Raw genomic sequence first — 16,540 nt, forward strand, 5'->3', positions numbered from 1 at the left:
AAAGCAGCGGAAAAGCGAGAAATGGGTACCAGGAATTTGCATAGAGGAGCAAAATGCACGTTGGTTCAGGCAGCATGGAAAAATGTAGCAGGTCGATCCAATTTGCTTTAAAGTATTGTGCATTAAATCTAAACGAATCAATTCAAGAGAGATGTTAAGTAAATTCTGCAATCCTATATTAAAGTATTGGTGCGGTGCTAACGAAGAACGAATTGTTCCACTGTACCATTTAGAAATGATATCTGGCTCGTAGCTTTTGCCAACAAAAGGGGTCCCGCAAAGAAAAGCCACAGCACAACAAGCCCCAAAAAGCCGGTGAATCTTTCCATTCTGTGTGGTAACGAGAAAGGAGGTCCTTCGCGTAATTGCAGCTAACCGAACGGACTGACTGGACTGACCACGCCCACTCAATGAGCAAACACTTTTCAAATGCAAGGTGTGTATGTGTGTGTGTGTGTTTGTGTGTGTCCATCGTCCAGTGATAGTATTCCTAATTACAAGTTTAAAGGCGGGCGGAACAGGCGAAACCAAATTAATGTGGAGTCCTGGCCGTGTTTTAAGGCGTGTCACAGCCATTTCCGCCCACCACCAGCGGCATTTCCACACCCCAACAGGTTCAAGTGCAATTTAATTGAGCGAAATGCATAAAGGAACACAAACACCAATTAAATGCGACATTTTTATTTGCGGTTTTCAGTCCGCACAAATTAATATGGCGTCGTCGTGTCACAGGAAAATGGCTTTAATTACCATTAGAAAGCGGATGTGGATGTGGGTGTGTTGGGGCTCAAAGGTCGGCGGAATTTTCAATAATGAAGTAATAGTAGTTTAGACCATAATAGCTGCATTTAAACTTGGATTGGATTTTAAGATTTTAATAGTCTAGTCTTAAAATCTTCCAATTAATTGTTGTAACAAAAAAAAAGGTGGCATTAGTGACCACAAACACCACAATGAAGGGCACCAAATCAGGTAGTAAGGCGAAGGATAGGTGAAAGTGGCAATACCATTTACTCATTCCATCGGCAGCTCGTAAACAAGGTGTGCTCCTATCCAAGATGCTGTGCAGGAGATAAGCAAGTGCAGTGGCGCTAACAGGATCATAAATCCAGCGATATAAATCTGAGAAGGAGGTGGAGTGAGATGTACGAGATATGTGTGTAGGTGGTGTCTCCCAGTCCTGCTTCTCTCCCAGGTGATAAACACCCTCGCACACGTCGAAGATTTTGAATTACTTTCGTTTTTATCGCCGGTTTTCATAATTCACACGCGACTTGCCTAGGAAACGAGGAAGATTCGATTCGGATTAATCGAAAAGGGCGAGGTGAGAGGAATAATGCTGACGACTCACTTCATCATAAATTCACCTGTCGTTGCCAGCTCATCGAGGGGCAACGAAAATATAACCGGACCTGCAGCGGAAGTTGTCCAACATTGTCCTGGGAAAATCGAAAGGAGGCAGGAGTCTCTTGGTCCGAGGAATTTATGAATTTCGTTGGCGTGGCGAGTGCGCGAAAATTTCGTGGAATTTTCCGGCTTCAGGCTGCCCGTCAGGTCGCTAGCTCCGGAGACGTTGTCGCGTCATCCGAATTGAAATTTCATTAGTTTTACGAGGGGCCCAGCCTTCGATGGGTTTACGACGCTTCCAGGGAAATCTACGACAGAGTCAGCCCGGCCCAATCCCCGTGTACATAGTATATAGTCGTATAGTCGAGTCAACGCGATGCGATGAATTATGGAAAGCGATTTACATTCGCTGGCTCATATTTTATTGCTGCTTGTTAATGTTTTCATTGCTCCGCCTTTTCCCGACGACGCTTTTCTTATTTGGCGAATGCATGAATTATGGATTTTCCCCTTATGGCGATGCCAAAGAATGCAAGCAGCGAAAGAGCGAAAATTTGTTTTCATTGTTGAAAAATTCTGTGCAAATTTATTGAATTATTTAAGGGGTTGGGGTTGCCAATCCCCTGTCTGTTTCACAAAATGGATGGGTTTCTGGAACTAAAAGGGACATCTTTAAACTTCCATATGAGTTAGAAAAGAAAGTTGGCCAAGGACTCGAGGACTGCGAAGACTGGTCCAATCGAAATAACAATTTAAAGTAGCTGAAGCAGGATGAGTTATCTTAAGGGAAATATATATTTTTTTCCGCTGGCAGTTCATCCAAATTTCCGACAGAGGGCGTGACCCCTTCGGACAGCCATAAAAAGGACAACTCAAACGCAATAAAAAAAATGTATCAAGAGGGAAATGTATCTAAAGGAAAAAAAGGCGAGCAGATAGAGAGAAATGGCAGATGACATTAGTGCTGCAAGCGGAGAATTGTTATATTCTTAACAATATTCCGGATATTTATGACCCGTACTGAACACTGGATCTGGGATCCCATCGCAGCGCCTGGTCAAATGGAGCGTGTCCCGTGCTCCAGTTGCCATTCCATTTGTGCTGAAAATACTGAGCACTGAATGTCCGATGCTGAATATGCGTGAAATATGTTGCGAAAAATTTTAATGCGCTCGCTGCGGGCGCCAAATGGAAATGGATGGGGATGGATGGGGGTGGCCTGGGAAAATGGGAAAGCGGGAAAATGGGAAAGTGGGAAAATGGTAAGATGACAAATGATTATGGAGCGTAATAAATTTCAGCGCTGATTGAGCGACTGCAGCTGCGAGGAATCGCATGCAAAAATAGTAGAATCTAGTCGTTCGTTCACCCCCACCGGCAGGGAATAAGTCATCCATTAATGAAGCTAATTTGCTGCACAAATCCTAGCAAAGCTCGCCGGCTCTCTCCATCAAATCCCATTTTCCAAGAGCCCGGAAAAGTTGATCCCGGCTGCTTATGGCTGACACGAGTGTCATCCACTCCTATCATATCTCGATGCCTTTTCTCTTCGCCCCAGCAAATAACTGAGAAATTGCAGTGGCAGCAAGTTTATTGTCTCCGGAGCTCTCCGAGTCCTTGGACAGCGTCATACACATGAGTCCTCCTTCCTGCCAGTGCTCAAGGAGTTTGAATTTATTTTCCTCGAGTGCTGCGCTGCAATTGCAAGCGAAATGCACGAGTGCAGGTCGCTTTTCCAGCATTTTCCCCTGATTGGGCGCACACAGTCGCCGACAAAAGTTTGCCCTCAGCATTCGATTCGCCCCATTTCCTGCCAGTGTGTGAACTATGGATGTGCATGGTGTATCCTTTGTCCATCTGCTGGTCAGGAGAGCAGCAATAAGCCCAGCTGGACATGTGGATTATCGAGGGCGACTCCTGGACGCGAGAGGTGAAAAACGACTTTTCTTTTCGTTTTGCGCATTTCGTGCATAAGTGGATCTTGAAAACTTTTTCGCTTGGCCTCTGGAGGCTACGTACCTAATCTAGATATTAGTTAGTTTATCTCTTGAAGAAAGTTGCAAACTTGGTGTATTGCTTTGACACTTACGATTTGATTGGATAAACCAGTAACCTTTAAGTCTCTCCTATACCTTTAACTTCATTTAGCAAATTACCGAACTTGAAGGAGGAGTCACCCGACAGCTCATCCACAATGGTTAGTGACTGTAAAATCGTAGCGGTGAATATTACCCAATAGCACGTAAAAATCGAGACAATGACGCACTACAAGTGAAACACCTACATTATCTAAAAAAAAAGAAACAGCCGCAGAGATGAGACACGAATTTCTGTGTTTCTTCGCTTTTTCGGAGGTGAGAAGTCGGGCGGTGGAAAGTCAACAATAATAAAATATTTAAAGAAGGAGGGAGGGAGGAGGGGGGGTGGAGTGAGTTTGGAAAAAGCGCCCGAGAAAATGAAGTCATCTTGTGCAAATATGAAAACAAAGTCAAGTGTTAATTTGCGTGGGAAAACAATTTTTCAGTTCGGTTCGAAGGCCCCGAAATGAGGCGGCTAAAAGTTCTTTTGATAACGAATGCTCTTGTTAATTTTGTTGTAATTCCTTGAAAGCAAAAGTGTGTTTGGTGCGGGTACGGGGCTATCACAAAATTCAGGCAATCTGGGAGCGTGTGAAAGGTCAAACTTCATCACTTGCGATTAGCCAAAGAGCCAAAAAATAAAGGCTAATTTTGTCGAGCCAAATTAGAGTAAATCCCCGGCCATTAAAAGCCGCTCTGCATTGCAAAACAGCAAAACAGCAAACCAAAAGACCAAGATTCAACCCAACCCAACCCAATCCACAAAAAAAAACCCCAACTATGGTGGAGCCCGGCAAAAGTTGACACCACAAAACATTAACTTTCAAGTACATCAAACATTTTGTTGGCTGTTATCTCAGCAGGTTCCACAAAGGTGCCACCAACTTTGCCGCAAACTGGGGCACATCAAGGGGTTAAGAGTGTAGGATCGAAACTTTGTGCGTTGTTTCGTTGCGTTGTTGCTTGTGGGCTGTTGTTGTTTTTGTTGCCATCATCATCATCATCATCATCACCATCATCACGGTTCGTTGTCTTTTGTTGTTATGCGAATGACATTTCCATGTTGTACAAAAGTTTCCCGACTGCTTCTCGTTTTTATTATTATTATTATTTGTTGTTGTTGATATTGTTGTTATTGCTGGGCCCACAACAGCAGTGTGGGAAATGTATTTATTTTTATGATTGTTTAATGTTCTATTTTCCACGTATTTCCCGCACACGAAAAAAGTTGCCCCAACTGCCCCAGTCAGAGTTTCGTTTCGTTTGTGCTTTACTTTAAAATGTTTTAATTAGTTCCGAATCGAACCGAACCCATATCATCAGTGCATCCATCGACTGCAGCCCAGTAGAGCCATCTTCCCATACGAATTAATCAAATCATCATCATCATCATCATCAGACGCCCGAACGCCACTCTCGATCCCTTTGATCTCCGGCCAAAACATCTTTCAATTAACGGGCCATGACCGTGGCAAAGGCCAAAACCGATACCACGGCCCAGTCCACCACTACCCAAACACAACCCATACTTCAAATCCCAATTCCAATCGCAATCCAAGTCCAAGGCGAAGGTGATCGAGAAGGCCGGCGTCTTGGCCGCTGGGTGTGGCCATGTGTGGGTCTCTCTCTCTTTTCTTCTCCAAGTGCCTTCCTTGTGTGGGGGCATCAATCAAAGCAGCAGTTAATACACTGGGCAAAAAATGGGTCATACATAGAAAGGCAGCTTAATAAATATTATTTAAGATTTTGTCTAGCCACAACTTTCAGATCTGTAAGTCTCTTCACTCCATTTCTAGTTAAGAAAGAAGTTTTGTACTTACAATTCAAGTTCGCTGTGTAACAACCTTTTGTAAGCAATTGAGTGATGCCCTGGCCGAAAGGGGTAGACAGATCGGCTCGACTGCAAGCTACCCAGTGAGTGATAAATCAAAGCACTGCCCCCAACCTTCTGGAGACCGAAGCAGGGTCTGCCTCTCCATATGGGGGCGCCATTCGTGTGGTCTCCACTTGGATTCGATTCGATTCTGGTGGTTTCTCCGCCGCTGTGTTGCTTGATTTTCAATTTCATACGCACCGTTGGATGCATTTCGATGAGGGGGGTGGGGGGAAAATCGCTGCACTGAGCGGCAATTTATTGATTAACGCGTTTTGTTTTTCCCCACCCTGCGCCGCGCTGCGTGCACTTTTCATCACTTTTCGAGCGCCGTAATTAAAATGTATTTTCTTGAATCATATTTTCCGAGGATTCTTCTGGCTGCTGGGTGGCCATTCAGCTCTGGCCACACCCCATGCTTTTTTCCACGGCAGCAAAAGCAGCAGCAACTCAGGGGTCCATCATCAATTTTACACAACCCAAACCCTCCGCAGCGCCCCATTCAAAAAAGTGTTAAAGCGCGAAAAGCGGCAGTAGAAACGACAACTAAAGTTGGGCAATTTGTTTCGCTTTGTCTGCAAAGGGAAAGGGAAAACAATGCCAGGTGAACTGGAGGGGGTTGCGCACTTTTCGACACTCATTTGCAATTTTTTGTTAATTTTTTGCCTTTGTCAGCCGACTGCCGATGGCCGCCGCTGATAAGAATTTGCCGCAACTCCGACGCAACAATGCAATAATTACAATTTATATTTGCAGATAGAAATCGCACATTAAGCAACGGCAGCGCGAAGGCAAAATTGCAACTGCAACAGCAATAGCAACTGCAGCCGCTGCCTCAGTTAACCCATGAGGCCCATAAAAAAGTCGACAAAAAAAAAAAATACCTGTCAACGTGTGCGTTTTAACGCTTCGTCAATTTTGGCCAGTGGGCGAAGTTAAGGTCGCTGTTAACGTTAATGTCCAAGCCGAAAGTTAAGGCAGCTGCTTCCAGTCTGCTGCTTCCAGCTGCTTTTGCTTTCTGCTCTTGCTTTCTGCTTGTGCTTTCTGCTTGTGCTCATGCTTTTGCAGCACAATTGTCGGCTGCTGCAGGGGTCATTGCCAAAAATTTCAGTCGACTCGGGTGGCCGACGTAAAGAAAAGAATCAGGCAAAAGACAAATTTCCAATGCTCCACAAAAGAGTGCAGGGTATAAGGGAGGCAAACGATGACAAGGATCAAGGAGCAAAGGAGCAGTGACTTTTGTATACATTCGCTGATCCGAAATATGCCATGTTACTTATCCCACAATAAAATTCATATAGTATCCTAATTAATTTGGGTGAATATATCCCTTCATAAAATCGCTATACCCCATCAACATAAGAAGGATATTGCCCAAAACTGACCCAAAAACAGCAGACGGTCGATGCAGTCAATTTGGTGGTCCACTTTGCATATGTCAAAATTAAAGTTGACCTGATCCTGATCCGCAGACGGTGGCCACTGTATCCAGTTACACGTTTGACACCTGGCCTCAGCTGGCTGCGTCTGCCTGGGGGCCATCCCTTTCATCTGGCGCAACTCAAACTGCTGGCGACTGCCGAAAAAGATCAGAGAGTGATCCACTTGGCCTCGTTTGATCCTGCTCCTGAGGTCTTGCGACTTCGGTTGGCCACGCGTGCGCCAGATCGGGTTACCAAACAAAGTAAGAAGGCCTGCGAAGGAGATGGCTTTCTGGGGGCCAAGGACCTCCTGCCAGGATGCGAAAAAAAAACAGCAGTTTGTTTGACTCTCTGGGTGGTCCACTCGGATGCTGTTGGCCATCGCTTTCGCTGGCAATGAAAGGCTAAAGGCGAAGAGAATGCCACTCGTCAAAGGAAACTCTTGCGTAAGAGATTACTCCTAAAATCCTATGTATAGAAGATATTCCACAACAGCAAAATGTTCGTTTCAAGTATAGTTGCACCTTTGACAATCGGCAGCTACCTCCTTCCCAATCGCTCGGCAGTAAATCATCGCAGCAAGGACACTTCAATTAGGCCATAGCGCCGCCTGAGCAGCTCCTTTGTGCCGTTTTCTCGTTTCCACCGCGTTCCAATCGCAATTAGCAATTAGCACAACATTAGTGCGGCTGACCTTTGACCTCGCTGCCACTCCCGCTGCGCCCGTCATTGTCCCTGTCCTTGTGCGCGAATGTCTCCTGTATCTCCTGTGAATACCCCCCCGGTTTCCATTCGAGGAGTGTTCCCTGTGCTCTGTGTTTTGTCACGCATTCATTCGCCAAATGGCCGGCAATAATTTGCGGTCGTCCCATTGTGTCCTTCGTCCTTAGTCCTTCGTCGCGAGCAGGCGCCGCCGCATATTTACATAATTGCCCATGTCTCAGTGTCTCACGCCATAACGCCGTAAACACGGCAACGAAGATATAGCCCGCAGTTCCAGATACTCGCAGTCAGCTAGATTTGTGTGCTTGGGCATAAATATGAATTTGAAAGGTGCGGAAAACACACTCGCAAATAGGAACCACTATGAATACACTGAACAGAACACAATTTAAACCAGAAGTTTAGTTTCTTAACTTACCTAAAGCATAGCAAACTCAAAACAAGCGCATCGAATCTAGCAACTTTTAAAATATCTTCTCATAAAACCTTGTCTAATTCATCTAATCTAATTCAGTTGCTACAATGAGTCTGGGAAGAAATGTCTTCTTACTGTGTAGCATTCAGTTTTTATTATGCAAAGCCAAATTGAGTCTACACTCTCACTATCCAAATGTTGCAAAAACTTTGGAAAACAAAAAGTTTTACGTTGACAGCCCATCGTGCAAAATGCCCGAAATGGATCCTTTTTCCGCTGACATTATGAGATTCTTTAAACGAAGGCAGTTCAGAGAGTGTAGCAGCGATAAAGATTTGCTAATAAGTGAGTTCGATTCGCATCTACGACAATACAGGATCAAAATTGATGAGAACTCTGCTCAGCAGCATTTAAAGAAGTTCGGCAATGCAACACTCAAGTGCGAATATCAGGTGATAGGTCGCAATAAAAAAGACTCGTTTCCGGATAATCATTTTAGGTAAGTTCAACTAGAATTCATAAGCAAATAAATTAACCTTTGTTTTGCAGTTTTTCCAAACTACAACCCTTGAGTCAATCCTTTCTGGTACCAAAGACAATAGACTTTATATCCACCCAATGCCATGCCGTTCATGGAAACATCGATTTGAAGCTTCTGCAGAAGGACGCCTTTCTATTTGTACAGGATCGCCTGAATCACGAGCATAAGAACACGGAGCATCATCGTCCAGATTTGCAATCCAAGCCGAATGTGATCATCCTGGGCATTGATTCCACATCCCGCATGAACCTGAGACGCTCCATGCCCAAGGTTCACAAATTCTTGCAAAGACCAGGATGGTTTGAGATGCAGGGTTACAATAAGGTCGGTGAAAATACGCTGCCCAATCTTTTGGCCATACTCACTGGAAATGCCGAGGAAAACGCTCTATTCAATGGTCGATTTGGGCACAGCGGATTCATTGACAAACTAAAGTTCATTTGGCAGCTGTTCAAGAAGAATGGCTACATGACAGCTTTTGGAGAAGACTGCGCTAAGATTAACACATTTAACTACCAGAAGCCAGGATTTAAGCAACAGCCAGTGGATTTTTATCTTAGAAACTTTATTGTGGCTTTGGAAACTATTTTAAAGACGAGGCGCGAGTTTGGAAATGTTTTCTGCCTGGGACGAAAGTTGGGTTTCCAATACGTATTCGACTTTGCCAGGCAGTTTATGCAACGCTTTGAGAATTCAGCACCCGTATTTGGAATCTTCTGGAGCAATAGTTTCACCCATGAGGATTTCCTAGGAGCCACTGCCTTGGATCACGTATTCTTGGAATACCTTACGTTGTACGATGAACTTGGCTTTTTCAATCGTTCAATAGTAATGGTGTTGAGTGACCATGGCTATAGATATGGTGTGACTCGACAGGCTTCCAAATCGGGTTATCTGGAAGAACGTCTTCCACTAATGTTCATACATGTTCCTCCATGGTTCAGAAAGATATATCCCCAGTATGTGGAAAACCTGAAGATCAACCAGAATCGCCTGTCCTCAGGCTTTGATCTCCACATGACCCTACACCATCTGCTCCACCTGAATGCCACTTCTATGGCGGATTTCAGTCCAAAGCTTCAGGCATCGCAGTGTAAAATGTGCCAATCCCTGTTCTTCCAACTTCCGGCTAACAGAAACTGTTCTCATGCGGGAATCCGTGAAAAGTGGTGTTCCTGCGAACCCACTGAAACGGTAACCAACCAAAGGCTCCTCAGAAAAGTGGCTCAAGAGGTGGTGCATCATATGAATCGGCATTTGCGGGATCGAAACCTCACTACGCTTTGCCAGAATTACGCTTTAAAGAAGGTCCTTTACTTGGATAGCAAAATCTCATTGAGCGAAGACTCAGTCGAGGACGAACAGCTGCACACCTACATAATCACATTCGAAACCAATCCGAGTTCAGCGCATTTCGAGGCCACTGTACAGTGGAACTCGGAAAAGGAAACCTTGAACATGAATGTGGACGAGCTGAGTCGATTGGAATCCTACGAGAAGCATAGCAAGTGCACAAGAGATCCAATAATCAAGAAATATTGTATATGCAAAGAATTTAAATAAATATTCTATCCAAAAAGGAACTATAACTATTCGAACAGGAAGTACGGCAATTGTCATTAAGCATTTAAGAATAGAGAAAATACGAATGAAACCATTACACAATCGCTTTCAGTGATTCGTGTTCCAGTTTTACCCAATTTATGATCAGCTTTTGCAGTTGCATTCATAGATGGACGGCGAGAGTGGGTCACAATTAGTGACCCCGCTTAAATCAGCGGAATCCGCTTTCCTCCGGTTCGCTGATTGCCAGCTTCCGGATGTGTCATCCCGCGATGAGACGGAATGGAGGAGTCTTCGCCAGCGCTGATCAGCGCGACAATTGCCCTTCCCTTGATTGCCATCAATTGCGCAAAACAGTCGCCGTGAATTGGGACTCGGATAGTACCGGGCAGTGATAAGCACAGCGAGTGGACAAGTGTGTCAGTGATGGATTACACTCATCCGCCGAGCAAGTGGCGCCAAAAATGCGTGGGAGAATGAGTCAGCCCATTGGATGGCGTCATGCGCGTGTGCAAGTCAGCAAGTTATATAGGCAGGTGCGGTTTGGGAAACTTTAAAGAACTTGAAAAAATTCTTACTTCTTAAAAGAAATTCGGCATTTCAATTTCCCGCTTTCGGCTGGCGCCTAGCTGCTTGTGAGCAGTGAAAGTCCTCGGAGGTCTTCGAGTTGTACCTCATTTAATCAATCCACGAAACCTTCTCACTTTGTCGGCGGCCACATTAAAGGAGCGGGGAAAACCCAAGTCGTAGATAACACCTAATTAGGGTGTAGAGAGGATCGTCGCCTGCGGACAAGGCGACTGACAACTTTAGCGCCACTTCCCCTGGCCATCGTCTTATTAGTGCGGGTGGTCGGCTGGAAGGGTCCGAGATCAATTTGGGAATCCGCCTAAGAAGGGCCACGCCCCCCAGGAGCGGGTATTAGGAATCGAAAGGGGGCGGAGGAAGAAGCGGCACGCACGCAACCTGCGGCAGCTGCTACCTCAGCCTCCTCAAGCGGAATCCCTATCCCTTCGCTCGATTTGGTTTGTATCTGTATATTTTCATCGTCGCGGTCTAGGCCATCAGTGATGCCCCTGATTAACGGCTAATTCCAATGCTCGAATTATATAAGATAACTTGTTGAATGTCGTAAGAACGCCAATCTTTTATTTGACTAATTTTACTTCGAAGTTAGTATGGCTCTGGCTTGTTAAGACCATAGCCAATTTGGCATCACTGTTAGCCAGGCTTGTTTGTGCTCCGGGTGTCGCCGGCGATTCGATGCGTTTCCTTTGGCCAGCGGCCCAAGCTGAGATAATTACATGTTAATTCGTTAGCTCCTTTCGGTTTAAGACCTAAGACGACCAAAGGTCCGATGGACAAGACGCAATCGACACGAAGGCGGCGGCTCTCTTTCGAATCGAATCGAATCGAATGGGATCGAATGGATAATTAAGCAGTTGCCAACAATGTGTGCGGCATTTAATTGCCGATCGAGTTCGAGGCTTAAGGACACCATTCAGTTCCAGTTCCGATAAGTAGTCAGAAGCAATGAGTCAGAAGTCAAAAGTCAGCGGTTTGGAGTACGAAATATTCGATCTGAAAATGGACAGACGGAGGTAAATCACCTAAATCGGTGGAGTCGTATTAATAACTTTAATTAAAAACGGCTGGTCTGGCGGCTGCCAGTTGAGAGAGATCTTCGAAAGTGTGGGAACCAAATTATTCAAATCGCCATAACCCACACGGCTCCACATCGGGACTCCTTTTTGAAGCACCTCCTCGGTGGCGAGGTGAGCTCTCTCATATGCATATTTATTGCATTTTTTCTCGACGCGCCGGCAACGCCCCCAAAAAATACTCACAATGGAATTTCAATTCCATTCCCCATTCGCCAGTCGCCAGTCGCCGACTTGCCACAGGATCGGATCGGATCGGATCCGAGGATCGGTGGTATTTCGTATTTGGTATTGGGCTCTCAGAATGCATTCGTTTTCGCGGGAATAATTAAAATTTATATATGTTTGGGTTCGCTCCACTTGGGTTTTCTTTGTTTTGGCCAGGCATCTTCTAATGCGTTCACCTTTGCGTCTGGCCGGCAATCACACAAATCCATTTCACTTTCATAACTCACTGGATGCAGGCAATTTACATGGGACTCCCCATCCCGGATTACCTTTAAAAATGTTTCGCCTCGGCGAGTCACGTTGTGGAAACGTTAACATGGATGCGTAACATTTAAATGGTTGTCAATTCGCAAATTGCTAACTCTTCCAGCAATTTTCTACACCGAGAGAACACAACTTGAGTTGTAAAAATGTACGAACTTTTCAGATTTCAGGCCATATTGGAGAAAAGAAATCAAACCAAAGTCTAAAGCTATATCTTAGTAAGTTTCTGCTTAAATTCTTTTTTAAAGTTCTATAGTAAAGTGAAAACTTTTTCAAGTGTCATATTCACTTTTCCCTTTCACACTGGCACTCTGTCATAATTGAGACAACGTGCGTAAAGTGGGCGGTGAATGGGTGAGGAAACAATGACACCGGCATCATCTGTACGACGATCCATTGGAGCGCCTGGCACGTCCGCAAAAGTGGCGTTTCCACTGTCCACTATTCGGCAGCCACTGCGACCCACTCCCAACTTGCAACTACTACCAACGCGCCCCATCAAGCAACCCACTCCACTCCACATCCTCGTCGCGGATGCGGTACGCATTTGAAATGAGCCCAGCACTGAGTTCGTTCGCCAGGATGATGAGGAGCGGGCGGTCGAGAAACAACGTGGGGTAAGTGAGGAAATGAATATTCGAAATTGCAGTGATATATCATCGATGGCTTCATCGCGCTGGCCGGTTGACTGCCTCCCCCACCAACGGTGAATCGAGAAACGTTACGCAAATTTTCTGGCAGATTGTCATGTTTCTGATGGTTTGGCAAAATGATTGATTACTTTGTTCCTGTTCCTCTGCCGAACAAACAAACGAACGGGCTGCAAATGGCAAAAAGGCGAAGGGGATGATGAAAGTGCCAAATCGGAAATGCAAAAGTGGGCAGGTGGATGGGGAAAAATGTTGGATTGATTGAAAAGGGTTTTTCCATAGTTGCCATAGTTCGAGGCCATCAATTCCCAGCGACGTTTTGATGCTGCTAGCAATTTGTATTGTATTCCACAAATACAATATTAATCTCAGCATATGAATGTGATAATTTAACAAGCAATCTGAAACATTATTCCTTGGAATGAAACTCAAAATGTGTAGACAGAAACATAAGCTTAACGATTATATTAGCATCCATAGAAATTGTTGAATCCAAGAAATTATTGTTTTGGAACCCAGTTTTCCTAGTCTCAAAGAACACATTTTGCCCAAATTACATGTTGATATTAGATAAAAGGCAATGCCGATAGACAGACTCCGTCCATTGCCGGTGGAGAAGCTACTGAGCTTCCGAAGGAATCCCGATCTGCTGCAGCAACATCGACAGCAGACCGATGAAATGGAGGCCATACCGAAGTTTTTGCCATCCCGACTCCTTCCGGACGACGAAGATGCCAAGGTTGGAAGTCGCAGGATGGCGGATAACGATGAGGATACCCTTCGGCTGCCTCCTCCACGAAGATCTCCGGTCTCGATGAGAAATCTCCAACGGGAGTTGTATTCGCCCATTCAGTGTATGAATGCTCTCAAAGTCATGGCCGTCGTGCTAACCATTTGCTTGGTGTTCACCACGATACCACTATTACGCCGTCAAACTATGCAGGAGAGTGATAATCTTCGGATGATCCTTCTGTGGAATGAGCCAAGCCTAGTAAATGCACCAGCGCACGTGGAGTGTGGCTGCCTGGTCACCACCAGCCGGAGTCACAATGACAAAGCTTTCGATGCAGTGGTCATCAGTGCCGATCATCCCTACTCCTTTGAGGGTCTTGGTGGAGTCAAGCTACATCCCGATTTCTATGCGGTTTATGCCGCCAAGAAGCCGCTGAGTTCGACGCAGAATCCATTGACTAATTTCACGCTGCCCCCCTTCAATTTGACAATGACCTATCGCCTGGACTCTCAGCTAATCTGGACGGACTACTACTTCTCCCATACGAATCTGGCCAGGCGGCTCAAGTGGTTCCGGGCGCCCAGCAAGAGTTTCGCAGATGACATGCCAGCTACAACGGTTCTTCGTCTGGAGAGTGAAATATTGAAAAAGTCGCGACTGGCTGTGTACTTGGTCTACGAGGTGAATGAGAAGACTCTGCCGGAGAGCCTCTATATGGAGGAGCTGCGCAAGTACGCCGACCTGGACGCCCATGATAACTGTCTGGGCACCGATGAGTGAGTTGGCCAAACTGTTAACGCAAACTGAGATTCTTATCATTCGAGCCTTTTAGCTGCAGTCACTACCACTTTATGCTGATCTTTGAAACGTCGGCGTGTCCGGACTATGTGCCGCCGCAAATGTCCATGGCTATGGACAAACTCCTGGTGCCCGTCCTGATCGGAGGAGGAAACCTAACCAATCTGGTGCCCAGCCACTCGTACATTAGCAGCCAGGACTTTGCTACGCCGCAGGACTTGATCATTCACCTCAAGGATCTAGCAAACAACCAGCTGGAGTACAGGCGCTATTTCTGGTGGCACTCCATCTACAGGCTGCGCAAGACCTCGCAGCCCTACTGCGCCCTCTGCTCCCTCATCCAACAGTCTCCTGGGGGGCACGAGGTGCGCCAGAGATCCTACAGCTTGGGTTTCATCAACTGGTGGACCAAATACCAGTGCCCCAATCGATCCACCACCTTCCTCTGATTCCTTGAGCCCCAATCCCCAATTATAATTACCAACGATCGCAAATTGCCCTCGTTCGGTGTGGTTCCGTTTAGTTCGTTCTTCCATCATCTTGGTGCTTTTTCGGCGGCTTCTTGCTGGTTTAATTCCGCGGAATTTCGGCGGCACTTCATTGACCTCGCCGACAGCTCGGGAATGAAGGGAGCTTAATAGGTTATACACTAACAGGGAGTTGAGGTTGCTTCAAATTGTTAATTGGTATACAACGTTTTGGAAATGTTACTTTTTGTTTCAAAGTTCAGAGCACCCAGCATTCGGATTCTTGCCCCCAAAATGCGGGCATAATTCCCTTCAAAATGTTTTGTTATTTTAGCAAGTCGCTCGAAGGATGTCAGGATGCCTCTGGATGCCTGGAGTGCCAACCCGTGCCGGGCGGCCTGTTGAAATATCCATCAGCTAATGCCGCCATATGGGCGACTTGGAGGGTACATTGGGGCTGCGATGGAGGAGGCGGTGATGGGAATTGCCTGGCAGCTATTGCCGTTCAAAAGGGAGGGAGCCTTCTGCCTGGGAAAAAGCAGAGACAGCCGTCACCGGCGATGGGCATAGATAAAGCAAATAGAGCAAACTTGTCCCACATTGTGGGCCATTCCAGATGAGAAGCTGCTGCAGATGGAGTGGGAACCTGCGACGGGCAGGTTGGGATGACGACGAAGGCAAGCGAGTGGGCGACGAGACAAGGCAGGGCGGTCCAGAAGTGTGGGATAAGTTGGGTGGAGTGGAGTGGGTTGGGTTGGGTCCAGGTGAGGTGCCAACCGAGCACACAATGCACGAAAAACAAACAGAATTGTCATGGGAAATATTTCACAGCGCTGCGAGTGAAGTGCCCGAGATGCTCCCCATTCGCCCCCCTCCAACTGACAACTCCCCTCTCCCCTCACCGCTGCACTGCACTGCACTCCACTCCATGCCGCAACTCAGCTTGGAATGTCTTTCAAAACGGTATCACACACACAAAACACTTTTCCTCTTGCCACACAACACAAGCATATTTAAGAGTTAAATGCTTCACTAAACAATAAGCCAGTGCAGCCAACTGGCCGAGTGAAGCCAATGGGGCAGTGCACTGCGAAAAACAAAGGTGTCATAACCAATTTAAAATCCTATCATCACTATCATAGCTATGCTACTTGTCGTTTCTCGCAGTGCATGATGATTCGAACTGGGCCTGGGACATGGTAAAATTCAAGTTGAAGGCGAGGCGATAATGAAACCAAAGTCAAGCACATCGAGCCAGTCCAGCCTTTGGGCCCTCCTTTTGGGTTGACAGGTTGTCCCTTGTTGCATACCCTGCCCCAATCCCAATCCCAATTCCACTCCCTCCCTGCCTCCCCGTTTGCCCCAACAATATACCATTCTGGGTTCTGGGAAGTTCTCATCCTCTCACACCCGCTCACTGCACTTCGTGTTTGCCCATTCTGTTATCAACTATTACAATATTTTTTGTTTAATTGACAAACAGGTTTATCATTAACATTTTTCTCACTGCTCTTGGCCACGGACTCCAACTGCTCGGATGCGTTGGCGGCGGCCTTCTCCACATTTATTTCGGCGTTTCAGGTGGAAGCGGCGCTTCAGTTGACGTCGCTCCAACTGTTTTCCCACACTGATTTCGGATCACGCTGGACACCGTGAAGCGGCGGAGCAAACTCAACCACAATGGGATGATGTGAGAAGTGTACTAACTGATCAATAAATAGGAAGTTCGGGCTAAGAGGCTTCTCCTATCCATGGGAACCCCAGATGTAATCAATTGT

At 46.2% G+C, this 16,540-nt stretch overlaps 3 protein-coding genes across 4 annotated transcripts in view; 2 read left to right on the forward strand and 1 right to left on the reverse strand.

Moving 5' to 3' along the window:
* Ptp61F (Protein tyrosine phosphatase 61F) overlaps positions 1-16,540 on the reverse strand; it is a 132,765-nt gene that overhangs the window by 60,625 nt on the left and 55,600 nt on the right. The gene's annotated exons all lie outside the window — the stretch shown is intronic.
* CG9168 (uncharacterized protein) lies at positions 7,940-9,972 on the forward strand. The gene is made up of 2 exons (NM_138262.3): positions 7,940-8,356; positions 8,407-9,972. Exons 1-2 carry the CDS (start codon positions 7,965-7,967, stop codon positions 9,959-9,961), a joined length of 1,947 nt encoding a protein of 648 aa, NP_612106.2. The 5' UTR covers positions 7,940-7,964; the 3' UTR covers positions 9,962-9,972.
* On the forward strand, positions 13,114-14,816 carry FucTD (alpha1,3-fucosyltransferase D). Its single transcript, NM_138263.2, has 2 exons — positions 13,114-14,273; positions 14,330-14,816. Exons 1-2 carry the CDS (start codon positions 13,345-13,347, stop codon positions 14,742-14,744), a joined length of 1,344 nt encoding a protein of 447 aa, NP_612107.1. The 5' UTR covers positions 13,114-13,344; the 3' UTR covers positions 14,745-14,816.

Source organism: Drosophila melanogaster, chromosome 3L (genome assembly GCF_000001215.4).
Source record: "Drosophila melanogaster chromosome 3L".
NCBI classification, from domain to species: domain Eukaryota; kingdom Metazoa; phylum Arthropoda; class Insecta; order Diptera; family Drosophilidae; genus Drosophila; species Drosophila melanogaster.